Genomic DNA, 12,469 nt, shown 5'->3' on the forward strand with positions numbered 1-12,469 from the left:
ATGCAGACTCTTTACCCGTCACAAGTATTGCTCTATAATGCAGGGCTGAGTTTTGACAGTGTGAAAAAACGAATTTCTAGTCCTCATGGTTAACAATATAAACTTTGCCCCACACTGCATCAGGCTACGGTCAGGCATTCTGTGTCCAACAGTAAAGCAGACAGATGCTCCTTAAAGCAGGTAAATGTGTGTGGGGGGGTGTACAATGATGATTGTTATCCAATTGCTTTTTTTGGCATCTGGTACCCAGAAGCATTCTGCCAGAAGTGAAGGGTAGAATAGGTACTCTAATATATTCAGGTGGTCACATTCCTGCAGCCTCATTCATCACTCATAGCTTATTTCCTAGCCCTGTGCTGCTGCTCCTCTTCATACCTCCAACTCCTTGACAGACCGTCCTTCATTATTTGTATTTTGAACCCCAAACCTGGTATTTATGGGGTGGGAGTGGGGAGTTGTGCAAAAATTACGACACACACATTTGAGTCGCTTCATATAAAACAAGCATACGTCAATTTCCTACATGTGCATAATTTTGCACGTAAAAGAATCTGAATTCTTGATACAGGATCCAGACACTTGGAAAAGACGAATAACTCTATTATGCTCCAAACTTCTTTCTACATTGACATTCTCTCCCTCTCACCCCCTTTTGAATGGTGTAATTTTAGAAGGGTGTAATTTGAACATGTGATGCAGTGTTTAGCTCCTCTGGCACGTGCCGAACTTCTTATAACAAACAAGTTTTAATGCAGGGACATGAAGCTGGAACGGGGAAGTGGAGGGTTGGCTTGTGGGTTTTTTTTTTTGCTAGTTCTCCTTCTCTTCCCCTTTTATATTTATGAGACAAGGCGCGAGAAACAAATGCCCACTCATATTTTAATAATAGATTACACGTCCCACAACCCTTTCCAAAAAGTTCCTAGCAGCATAACAAACATATTGTGGGGTTAAAAAGGAGAGCGGTACGAGAAGTCAACCTTCTTAGACAGCTCTTCGCAATTTTCCAAGACAACCGTTTCCAAAGAAATCCAGGGGCTTTGATTCGAAAGCACGACCAAGTCAGTCCCCAAGGGCCGCCGCCATTCCCCATCAGGCTTTGGTGATGTACCCTTCTCGGATCAGGAAGTCATAGATTTTTCTGGTCTTGTTCACGTCGATCTTGATGAGGGCGCGTGCCTGAGCAAGCCTCAGGCCTCCTTGTTTGTGGCACTCGTTGGTTAAGGCCGCTTTGTACTCTAAGTAGGCGCCAGGGACCAATCGAACTATCTGACAGAGCTAGAGAGAAGGTCACAGGTCAGCGACATGTCCCATCATACGTTCTCTCCCCACCCTCTCAACTTCTACATGGCTGCATTTGCTCTGCAACTCATCAGTTAACGGAGACATTTCAAAACCCTGCAGAAGTCAAGAAGCCAAATAATGTGTAGAATTGATCCCGGCTGCAGAGGAGAAGGGAGGAGGTACTGAAGCACCGTAGACACCTCTCTGCACAGAAAGGATGCCTTTCAGCCTAATTCACCCACTTACAACTGTAACGAAGACCTTCCAAGGAAGCGATAGGAAGCGCTCCCCTCCCTGCTATCGTCTGAAGGAGGAGGAGGCATTTAATGTCCACAAAAAGCGGGTCCTGGAGAGAGGAACAAACCCCTCGCTTCCAAGACTCGGGCTGTGTTTGCGCACCTTGGAAGGGGAGGAAGAGGGACGGCTTCTTAATAGAGCTAGGAAACGTGACTGACTCGGGGGACTGATGCAGGGTGACGGAGAGATGCCAAGAAGGAAAGCCGTCTCTCAATCCCCCCCAGAGTCAAAACTAAGGCCGCTTAGTTTTATCTATCTTTCTCACAAAACAGGCACATGGTTCTGTCCAGTTGTAGAGAGCAGGCATGATCTTTGGAGCAAGGCTACGCAGACTACAGAGTTCTTCCACGCTGGACGTTTACAGCAAAGCAAACCCCTCGCTGGGGACTGAAATAAGAGCTTCCGAAAAGGTCTTCTGTTCAATTTAAGCGAGGCAGTAACACAGCACCAGCTGGTCCCAAAATCTAGCTCTCCTTTGAAGTTCCCAATGCTATAATGACCCCATTGGAGACACACCAGCTGCCTATATATATTTTTTCCCTTCCTTTTTAATAAGGGAATGCTCTGACAGAACCCCCAGCAGGAACCAAAAGGCAACAACAGAACGTCGAAGAAAAACAGAGCTCTGCTCAACTTTGCGGGCAAGAACGTTCCTCTAAAACACTGGAAGGCGCCAGAAATACCAATGTAATAGTTAGCTGGTGATCTGTCTTGTAGGGTTGGGAGACGCAAAGGAAGACAATCCAAAAGAGCAATCCTATACATGTCTACTCAGAAGTAAGTCCCTTTCAGTTCAGTGGGGCTGACTCCCAGCTCAGTGGGTCTAGGAGTGCGGAAGCGGTTGGCTCCTTCTCCGTTATAAATGCTGGCCCTTTTCTTTCAAAGCGTGGCATTAATTCCCCCCAAATCTGCTTCTTTACATTAAAACATCACATGCATAAATCTTCACTTGCGTATACGAACATTTTTCAGTTTAAGAATGGCTGAGCCAGTTGACTGAGGGTAGGCGATTCAGGTCCGTGCGTGCACCCAAAAAACCAATGTTTCTAGGTGCGACTCTGGAAAAGAATGGATGTAGGGATCATATGAGCAGGCTTAAAGATGTCGTTCGTTCCTGCCTGCATGACGCCCAGCCATGGCGTCTTATAAATGGACCCACAGTGGCAGGCAAATCCAGTAGGACGTTGGTGATTTTATAAGGAGTAACGACGGAAAATGTGAAAGCAAACCAAGAGGATTTCGAGCACATTATGCCTCGCAGCGAGAGGCACTTGCAAGGTATGCTTCAAATCATACAACATGTCTGTCAGCCAGAGTTGTGTCTGTTTTGGTGGGGATCAGCCCCTGCTTCTTACAGCGTCATCACATGGGGGGGGATTGTGTTTCCTTACCGTTGCTTCTCCGCACTTCCTCATTCCTCAGAGGGGAATGAGGAAATAAACAAAGACCACGTGGCCCATTCAGAGGCTGTTTTTATCACGACGCTTTTCCTGCACACGGCAGGAGGTCGCGCCACATAAGTGGGCAGTAGCGAGCATGCGATAAAACGCTCATCCGACCAACAAGCCGTTTAACCCTGCGATTTTTATAACACTGTCATTCTCCGTTCCCCATTTACCTCTTTTTCTTTCTCATTAAGTTTTTCTGTCCCTGGGAGGCCAGTGAGGTTCAATGGAGGGGCGCTTCTCCTTCCTGTGGGGAGAGAATAAAACACCAACTCGTGTTACAGGGGAAAACGGGGAGCAGTGAGAATCGGCTCTTTCTCCTTTTGCCACCCATGCTGCGGTAGCTTAAAGGGAAAAGTTAGGGTGCTTTAAAATGGTGCAGACTGCTTCACATCAAGGGTTTTCAAAGTCTGCATCCTGCTTTGATGACTAGCTGTGGTACTAGCCTGCTATTCTGAGAGTGCTGAAAGTGTTAGCTTCTGAAGACACGTGATGCAGGTTTAGCGGAGTCATTGGAGAAGGCGAAAACTCATGCTTCTTGTGAAAGCAGCTTTAAGTATAATAAGAACCTTGATCAATGTGGGCACTTGAAACATCAGAATGGCTGGTAATAGATCGGGAGTGGGCAAACTGTGGCCCTCTGCCCAATTTCAAAACAGGGGATCAGTTCAGACTTCTAGCAAGAGGAATTTGGCAGTCTGCTGGTGGGAGGGAAGAGAAGGGTGGGGAAGGGTGTCCTTGTCCACCTTCGGCTTTCCTGGCTTGAGCCCTCGCTACTTATGGGCATCCGACCGCCAACATGTTATCCCTTAAGGAATGCGGCCTCCCGCAAACAAAAGGTTCCCCCCCCCCGACACGGATTGAACTGGCATGGAAGAGATTTGAGCTACTATCAGAGACCATGCTATCCTCCGTTTCCTCCAGATCTATTTTGAGCTGCGTGCGTCTGTGCTGAGTTTGTCACAGCACCAGCATCTGTGTTCTGGCAAATCATGCTTTCAGGGCTTTGGGGAGGATGCAAAGTTAATTGGACGAGCACGTCCTCCACGTGCAGAAGGTCCTGGGTTCAATCCCCAGCATTTCCAGCGAGAAAGGATCTCGGGGAGCAAGAGAGCCGCCGTAAGCTAGATGAGACAGTGCTGGGCTAGACAGAGCAAGGGTCGGACCCAGTGAAGGGCAGCTTAATACCTTCAATGTGCATTCTGCTTTGCAGTCATCTTTTGTTTTGTTTTATTTGGGGTCCTTGCAACAAATCTGGGAGCTACATCTTCAGGTGGTCACCTGATGGATGGGAAGCATAAGACATGAGTAGACTAAGGCAGGAATTAAACAGTGTTGCGCACGGTTGGGGGTGGGCGAGGAGGAAGCTCTCTGGAAAGCCACAATTAGGGATGTCATAGAAATCCGTTTGGGTATTGGAGTTTGATGGGTTTGCCTAGGCTCGGCTCCCCAGACTTTGTTTCAATTCCTGCTGCAGCACCCAACTTGGGTCTGCAGCGGGTCGGGCCAGTTTGCAGGTTTTCCAGGAATTTTGCACAATTTTTGAAGGTTCTGCAATTTGTGCCCATTACGTTCGAATTTGCGCCAATTACAGCCAAATTTGTGCCAATTACATCAGAATTTGTGCCAATTACATCAGAATTTGCGCAAATTGTGACAGAATTTGGCTGCAATTTGCACAAATTGCAGGACCTTCCCCAAAATGTGCAAAAAATTTTTTTCCGGAGTTTGGGGAACACCTGCAGCTCAGCTTGCAGACGCACATCAAGTCGTCCACATCGTGGAACCAAAAAAGAATCAGCGATGGACATCTCTATCCACCATTGTGGGGGAGGTTGGAGGGTGGGTGTGACCAGGGAAGGGGGCTTTCAAAGCACTGGGGAATTGGATGGGGGTGGGGGAAGGATTCAACGTTTATCTCACTTTCTTTTGGTTTTGCTGTATATGCTTTGCATTTGATTGTAATCTACTCAGCCTTTGGGACAGAGCAGGATAAAAAAGCCTGTTTACTCAGCTGTTAAGCCCCACGGAGCTCAATGGTACTTGGCATACTTACCAGGAAGTAAGTACCATTAAGCTCCATGGTGTGCAATTCCTGGAAAACATGTTTATCAGAAGTAATTTGTTCAGGACATCTGTGGCTTAAGTGGGGACCGAAACTCAGTACACCAGGCTATGAATGCAATGTGTTGGACCTCATTGGCACATATGATGGAGGAACCTTTCCACTGAGGTTTGCAGCACCAAACAGGTTACACATCACAGAGCAGAAATGTTGTTGCGTTACTCACACTGAGGTTTATCCAGGCTATGAGAGGTAGTCACTGGAAATGTGCAGCTGAGTAATGGGTAACACACCTATTAGACTATGAGCCGTCAACACCGAAACGTCATTGTTGTCTTTTTAATAGCACCCATGTCCTGCAGCTTCCCTTTCGCTTCCATCTAGAGGACCCACAAGCAGTATTAATTGCTACTGAGTTTAAGTCGTTCTCTGGTTCAGTTCCACTGATATCCAATCTTACATTTGGACCAGCAGTTTTGGACAGCCAGCCAAGAGCCTCTTGCATATTCCGACTTTTACAGGTATACACAGAGCACAGGAAGTTGCCTTATACCAAGTCAGACCCTGGGTCCATCCAGCCCAGTATTGTTGGCACTGACTGGCAGCAATGGCTCTCTAGGCTTTGAGCAGGAGTTTTTCCAGTGATACCTGAACTTGGGACCTGCTACATGCAAAGCAGGGGCTTCCCTCAGCAAGCTATAGCCCCTCGTGTTCATTATATGAATGCTCGTATATAAAAACAAGGTAGACACATAAACATAGCAACAGCCCATGGTTTAAATAAACCATGGTCTGTTGAGGACGAGCTGCCTGCAGCACCCCAGCCAGTTCTGCTTTTAGTCAACTACCTATGATCGGTTTGGTCATAGGTTTGTTTATTTATTTGTTTCATTTCTGTACTGCCCAATAGCCAAAGCTCTCTGGGCGGTTCACAAAAGTTAAAACCATAAGTACAACATAAAATATAGTATGAAAGCTTAAAGCCACATGGACCCTGTTCAAATGACATGCTAAGCCACAGTGGTTAAGCATTTTGAGCTAAACGTTATGGCTTAACATGTTGTGTGAAACATTCTTAACCCTGGTGGCTACATAACCATGGCTAAACACACTAACCATTTACTGCAAAAGGGTTAGCGGCCTAACCATGGCTTAGTGTGTTGTCTGAACAGGCCCAATATAAAACCACCATTCAAAAGTACAGCCAGAATAAAGCCAAGCAGGTTACCGAGAGTGACGTGTGAACCTGGACTGATCGGTTGTTTAGGGCCTTAGCAGTTAACCCAACAATAAGCCATGTTTAGCCCCTAAACGACCCATGCATCTGGGTTTGCACGTCCTGCTCAACAACCTATGAATGAGCCAATGGTAGGCTGTTGAGCAAAAGCAGACGTGGAGGGTGCACGGGAGGCAGTGCACTCGCTCTCTCCCACTTGGGCACAAGAACCCATAGATTAATTCGTGGGTTGTTACGTGCAAACCAGGTCATTGTATGTGTGTGTGTGTGTGTGTGTGTGTGGGGGGTTTGTGAAATGCAAATGCCTGCACACCAAGGAGCCAGGCTGCAACTCCCAGGCTGCCCTTAATGTGCAGCGGAATGTCACGGGATGCCATAGTAGCGGAAAAAGTCCTTCTCAAGTCAGATTGGCAGGCGATCTTGGGAGGGGCGTGGTCATGCGTGTGCTGCCTTAATTGTGGCTCTTTGTTCTCCTCCTGGCATTCTGCTGCAGTGCATTGCATTACTCGCTGCCTGTATCGCCCACTGGAGAGGAATCCTCTTGAAGGGCTCTGCTTGGGGGCTGGATTGATGGCTTCCTGGTGCCTTTGCAGAGAAGGGAAGGTGGACTGGAGGAATCTGCAGCTGTTCAGAACAACGTCTGAGTGGGGGATCGGAAGGCTTTTATTCTAATATTGGGACAGGTGGCTGATGACTTAACTGTTAATGAGCACGATTTATTTCCCCATTTCTAAGAGTATTGAAACTGATGGATGACAGATGTATAAGGCCTATAACTGCAGTCTGAAAAACATATACCTGAATTTGACGTAACTGGCAATGTGGGACTCAGGCCAGAATCTCTGGAAATTAAACGAAAGAAAGAAAAGGCATTAGAGAATAGCCTCACGAGGCATAAGAACAGGTTGCACAATCCATTTCTCCACATTCTGAGCGGTTTCCTGCCATGTCTGTTCCATGGGCCTTGAGGCCTTGGGCCTCAGGCAGGCGGCTGTCGGTGTGCGCCACTCTCCCGTTGTGTCAACCGACAGGTTGGGAGGGCAAAGGCCCAGCAAGGGGCCTGAGGCAGAGGAGAGGACAGAGAACAGGCAAGCAGGGTTGAGTGCTAGGAGTCGAGTAAAGAAGGCCGGTTGGAGGCAGGCCTTTTAGGACTCTGGACAGAGCCGACGGAACAGATTACTTTTCCGGACAAGGAAGCTCAGTCTCAACTGAACCCTTTCGTACGTCTTGGGCACGACGGCCTCACACTCTGCTCTTGGCTGAGGAATTCAGGGCCTCAAAGGGCCAGGCCTCTGTCCTGGAGCCCGGCACTCACTTGCCTCTCTACGGTCTCACTTTGGGGGTGTTGCCTGCACTGGTGAGCAGGTTGAAGACGGAAGGAGCTGGAGACCTTTGGGGTTCCATTCCCTCGATGGAATCAGGCTTGAGGGCTGCTGTCTCTGGGGGTTCAGGTGTGGGGCCTGGGGTTCACGTCTCCTGGTTGTTGGCCTCAGTGTGGTTAGTTAAAAACTGAGGCCATGACAACCTTGAGGGCAAAGAAAACAGCCTAGAATGTGGTCGTGGTGGCAGATTTCACAAAGAGGGAAAAACAAGCCACGAGGCCTTACGGATGCAGATCGGCTTCAAAATATGTGGGCAACGGCTGGGAACTTCTCAGCAGCCAGAGAGATGGCTGAATTTTTACTTCATTTAGCACTGATCCTAGAGGTAATGCTCATCATCGTATTTTCACCAGAATGACTCCCTCACGCCTGGGAAAGGAAATAGGAACGCCTGCTTTGCCTGACGGTGTCCCATCCTTCTTTCTTTGACCGGTTTCAAGGGTTGCAGTTACAGGTTGCTTACCTGTAACTACAATCCTACCAATGGTCACAGGTATGGGCTTTGCGCAGGCCCTGAGCCCGTGGGCGTGATGCACAGAGACCTTGAAAAAGAACCGCGGCCCTATTTTTGGCCTATTCCTTGCCAACACTGACAGAGCTCTCTAAAAGGGCAGATTCAACCAGATACTTACTGCGTTGTTGTTGTTGTATTTATACTATGCCATCATTCCCTCCCCAAGCAAAATAGTTTGCTTATTCAGGGTATATGAAAGCGCGACTTCATCTCAGTTTGATCTTAGTTTCACTAACAACAAAACCCCATACATGTCGGCTTGCTGGCTGAGCCACTGCTGGCAGGCGCTGCTATCTTGGATATACTGGAGGACTTCGGAGAGCATGGTGCGCTTCAGGCGCTCCTCCTCGCGGGTCTTCTTGAGGCAGTCGTACGTGCTCGCGCCTGTGCCAACAGAACGCCTGGTTAGTTTGGGGCTGCAGGAGGATCTTTCGAACGCATTTTTCTCAAGCAGGCTTCCCTTGGCAAGAGAAGTAATGGCTGTGCCTCACTCAATAGCAACAGCTTCTCACGTTTATTACATTTCTATGCCCCTCAATAGCTGGAACTCCCTTAAATTATGATAGGTAGTAAATGTTGGCAATTATTACCGCAAAGCGTGCAATCCTAGGCGTGCTTAGGCAGAAAAAAAAAGGTCCTATAACTTTGGCTGCAGAATGCTGGGAGTAATAGGACTTTTTCCTCTCTAAATATGCATAGGATTGTGCCATCAAGTCTTAAAACTGAACAAGGCCCAACGGGAACCGTAAAAAATTCTATGTGCCAGCAGGTGTCAAAGCTGAGCACCTTCTATAAATATATGTGTGTCCGTCTCATTTAAAGATAAAGCAACAGGTGTCAATGAAACAAACACAGAGGTTCTATGGCATGAAGATTTCTGACACTTCTTGCCGGGCCTTGAAAAAGCAAGATTTACCATACATAAACGATTTTTTTAAAAAAATACTGTAGTTAATATGGATTTAGTAAAGTATACACAATTCAGCACCAGTGTTGTCAGTGGAGGGTGGTGACTCTGATGGCAGTGGGCTATGAATCCACTCTGGATTTCAGTCAAAACCTTAAAGGAACTCTCCAAGGTGCTGAACCCTTAGCCCCAAAATGGGTTCAGCACCTTGGATAGCTGCTTTAGAGTTCAGAGTGCCCCCCCCAGAGCGGATTCAAAGCCCTACTGATACTGGAGCCACCAGCCTCCACTGAGTGGTTTCAACTCTCTCCCATGCACTGCAGTCGCGAAACCTCTGGATGTTTTGAGCTTCAACTCTCATTCGCTCCAGCCAGGATGATGGTCAATGGTCAGGGATACTGGAAGCTGTGGTCCAAAACATTAGGAGGGCACCAGATTGGGGGAAAGGCTGGTATGGAATTAGGAATGACGCCTCCTTGGAAAGGACCCTGCTATAATTTACACACCATCTATTTCCTGGGGTGCAAGAGCATCACTACTGATGTGAGTTCACACTCTGTTGCCCTGGGATAATTTGTCACGAACACAAGCCTCATCCGGAGTCCTGAATATCTTGAAGTTTGGGAACTCTTATTGGGCTGTGCTGCTCTTGTAGGCAGACTCAAAAAGCTCTACTGAGCCTTGTATAGTGGCAGAGCAGAGGGAGAGATTGTTTTTCCAGCAGGATACTGGCTTCTGATGACAAGACATGCAGTTATGGTCTCCCTCTGATCAAAGGCACTCATGGGTTCATGAGTCAGCTGGCTCATGCTCCAATACTTTCAGAGCTGGTCACTATCGTGGAATTTAGCAATTACCATCTGGGGCACTGCCTAAAAAGTAAAGTTTCAAAGCTCTTCAAAGTGCTGTCCCCTGCCCACCCCCACTGCCCAAAGAAGTCTGTCACCATATGAACGTGTTTCAGATGGAAATGGCTTCTTTAATACATCCTTTCTGTAAGTATGACAGTGCAGCTTTGGTGAACTTAGCCAGCATATACTTACTGCAGAATTTGGTGATCCCAGCCAGCCTGTATTCCTGTAGCCGTTTGATTTCCCTCCGCAGCTCAAACTCCACTGAGAAATTTTAAAAATTGAGAAATTTTAAAAAATAATCAAGTATAGGTTAGGCTTTGGCTCTTGTTAAAGCCCTTCAGCAATCACATTCAGTTATTTCAACCTCACAACGATTTTGTGAGATAGGTTGGGCTGAGAGAACTTGGCTTGCGGTTCGCTTTCTCTATCCTCGATGTCACACTGGTGCTTCGTACAGAATCAGGAGTAGGGTCTGGCTCCCTTGGAACACCAGCTTTGCCAAGTTTCGAGCGTCTTGACAGGGAGCAGGCATTAGTATCTGGGCAAGCTCCCTGACTCCACGCCGATAACGGCGAATGAAGTGAGGTGGAGTGCAAAAAGGACCTGGAATGCCGTGAGCTGCCTCAAGCAAGTCCATAGGCTAGAGTGAGTTGCGCTTAAGAATAAATGGCCTGCAAATGTCCTTTACAATATGCCCTCAGGCCATATATTGGCCAGATTCAGAAAAAGTGTTTCCCAATAACATCGCACTTTCACAACTCCTGAAAAGCACTTGTCAAAGCACTGACAACACAGGATGCCCTATATCAGCCTTCCTCAACCTGGGCCGCTCCAGATGTGTTGGACTACAACTCCCAGAATGCCCCAGCCAGCTGGCTGGGGCATTCTGGGAGATGCAGTCCAACACATCTGGAGCGGCCCAGGTTGAGGAAGGCTGCCCTATATCTTTTTAATTGGCATGGTGCAGGAACTAAATGCCCCCCGGTTCACATTTCTTCTCAGCCACAGGCTTATTAGATGGCATTAGGCCAGGGGGCAAGGCAACCTGGTGCCCTCCAGATGTTTGGGACTACAACCCCCATATGCCCCAGCCAGCATGGCCCATGGTCAGAGATTGTGTGTTGCCATCCTAAACATTTGGAGGGCACCAGGTTGCCTACTCCTAGCTTTAGGCAAACTACTCTCTCAGTCTCAGCTCACCCGCCCCCCATCCCTGTAATACAGATGGAAGGAATATTGGAAGGATGAAAATTTTTACTGTGCTGCGTATTTTTTTTATAACAAGGGACCGCAAGTCCGTGGCAGAGCACCTGCTTGGTGTACAGAAGCGGCCGGTTCAATCCCAGGTGCCTCCAATGATAAAGCTCACCTAGCAGGTGATGGAAATGCATACAGCTTTCTAGTAATTTCAAGAAAAGTGGACCAAATATCCAAATAGGTTTCCATTTGAAGGTGGCGGCTATATGCCACTCCTTCAAAGACTGAAAACGCTGGAAGGTCCTCAATCCGTTGCATTACAGGAGGAGAGTGCTTATCCTTCCAATGTTATAGTATCAGCAGGTACATCAATGAATATTAAAGACTGTAATGACTGTAATTTTCCCCCAGTAAAAAAAATAATCCGTGTAATAATCTCTTCCCCAAAAGAAGCAACTACTGAACATTGCCAAAACCTCAGTCTGAAAGAAGCAATAGCTGCATTGCGCCACCAGCAATTAGCCAGTTAGATAATTCCTTATTAAAGATATGTTGAGGTGTCCAATAGACACGAGCCAAAAGTTTTTGCTTGGGTCCAGGTTACCTGTGCGATCGCCTTCCCCCATACAATCCGCCCCGCACACTCGGGTCCTCTGGGAAGAATTTACTCCAGTCAGCCAAAACTAGGCTGACCACTGTTACCCAGAGGACCTTTTCTTCTGCTGCTCCCAGTTTGTGGAATGACTTGCCGGGAGAGATTCCTCAACTGAATAGCCTTTCCGAGTTTAAGAAAGCCATAAAGACTGATCCCTTCTGGCAGGCCTACCCAGATGAATTTTAAGGTGTGCAATTGTTATTTTAATATTGTATCAGTTTTATATGTTTTTTAATCAGTTTCTTTAATGCATTTTATGGAAATTTTGTATTTAATTTTACTCTCCGCCTCGATCCAGAGTGGGAGGTGGGTAATAAATAAATAAATAGGAGCAGGCAGAAGTAACATCGGGGCCTGCTCCTGCTGGACTCTTCCCCCCCCCCCCAGGGCAAACTGCCATCTTGGCCCTGTGGGGAAGAAGAAGGACCGAGGGGACAGGAGCAGGCAGAAGTAACATTGGGGCCTGCTCCTGCTGGACTCTTCCCCCCCCCAGGGCAAACTGCCATCTTGGCCCTGTGGGGAAGAAGAAGGACCGAAGGGACAGGAGCAGGCAGAAGTAACATTGGGGCCTGCTCCTGCTGTACTCTTCCCCCCCCCCCCCCACAGGGCAAACTGCCATCTTGGCCCTGTGG

At 47.7% G+C, this 12,469-nt stretch overlaps 1 protein-coding gene across 2 annotated transcripts in view; it reads right to left on the bottom strand.

The window, feature by feature from the left end:
• Positions 1 to 872: 872 nt before the first annotated feature.
• Positions 873 to 12,469, bottom strand: part of TADA2A (transcriptional adaptor 2A) — a 34,899-nt gene continuing 23,302 nt past the window's right edge. For both annotated transcript variants that reach the window (XM_063146361.1, XM_063146360.1), the window contains 5 exons: positions 10,175 to 10,246; positions 8,476 to 8,608; positions 7,127 to 7,170; positions 3,200 to 3,273; positions 873 to 1,278 (listed from right to left, as the gene is read on the bottom strand). In XM_063146361.1, the coding sequence (XP_063002431.1) occupies positions 1,093 to 1,278; positions 3,200 to 3,273; positions 7,127 to 7,170; positions 8,476 to 8,608; positions 10,175 to 10,246 (509 nt within the window). In that variant the 3' untranslated portion in view covers positions 873 to 1,092. The remainder of the gene's footprint in view (positions 1,279 to 3,199; positions 3,274 to 7,126; positions 7,171 to 8,475; positions 8,609 to 10,174; positions 10,247 to 12,469) is intronic.

Source organism: Elgaria multicarinata, chromosome 22, assembly GCF_023053635.1.
Source record: "Elgaria multicarinata webbii isolate HBS135686 ecotype San Diego chromosome 22, rElgMul1.1.pri, whole genome shotgun sequence".
NCBI lineage: Eukaryota > Metazoa > Chordata > Lepidosauria > Squamata > Anguidae > Elgaria > Elgaria multicarinata.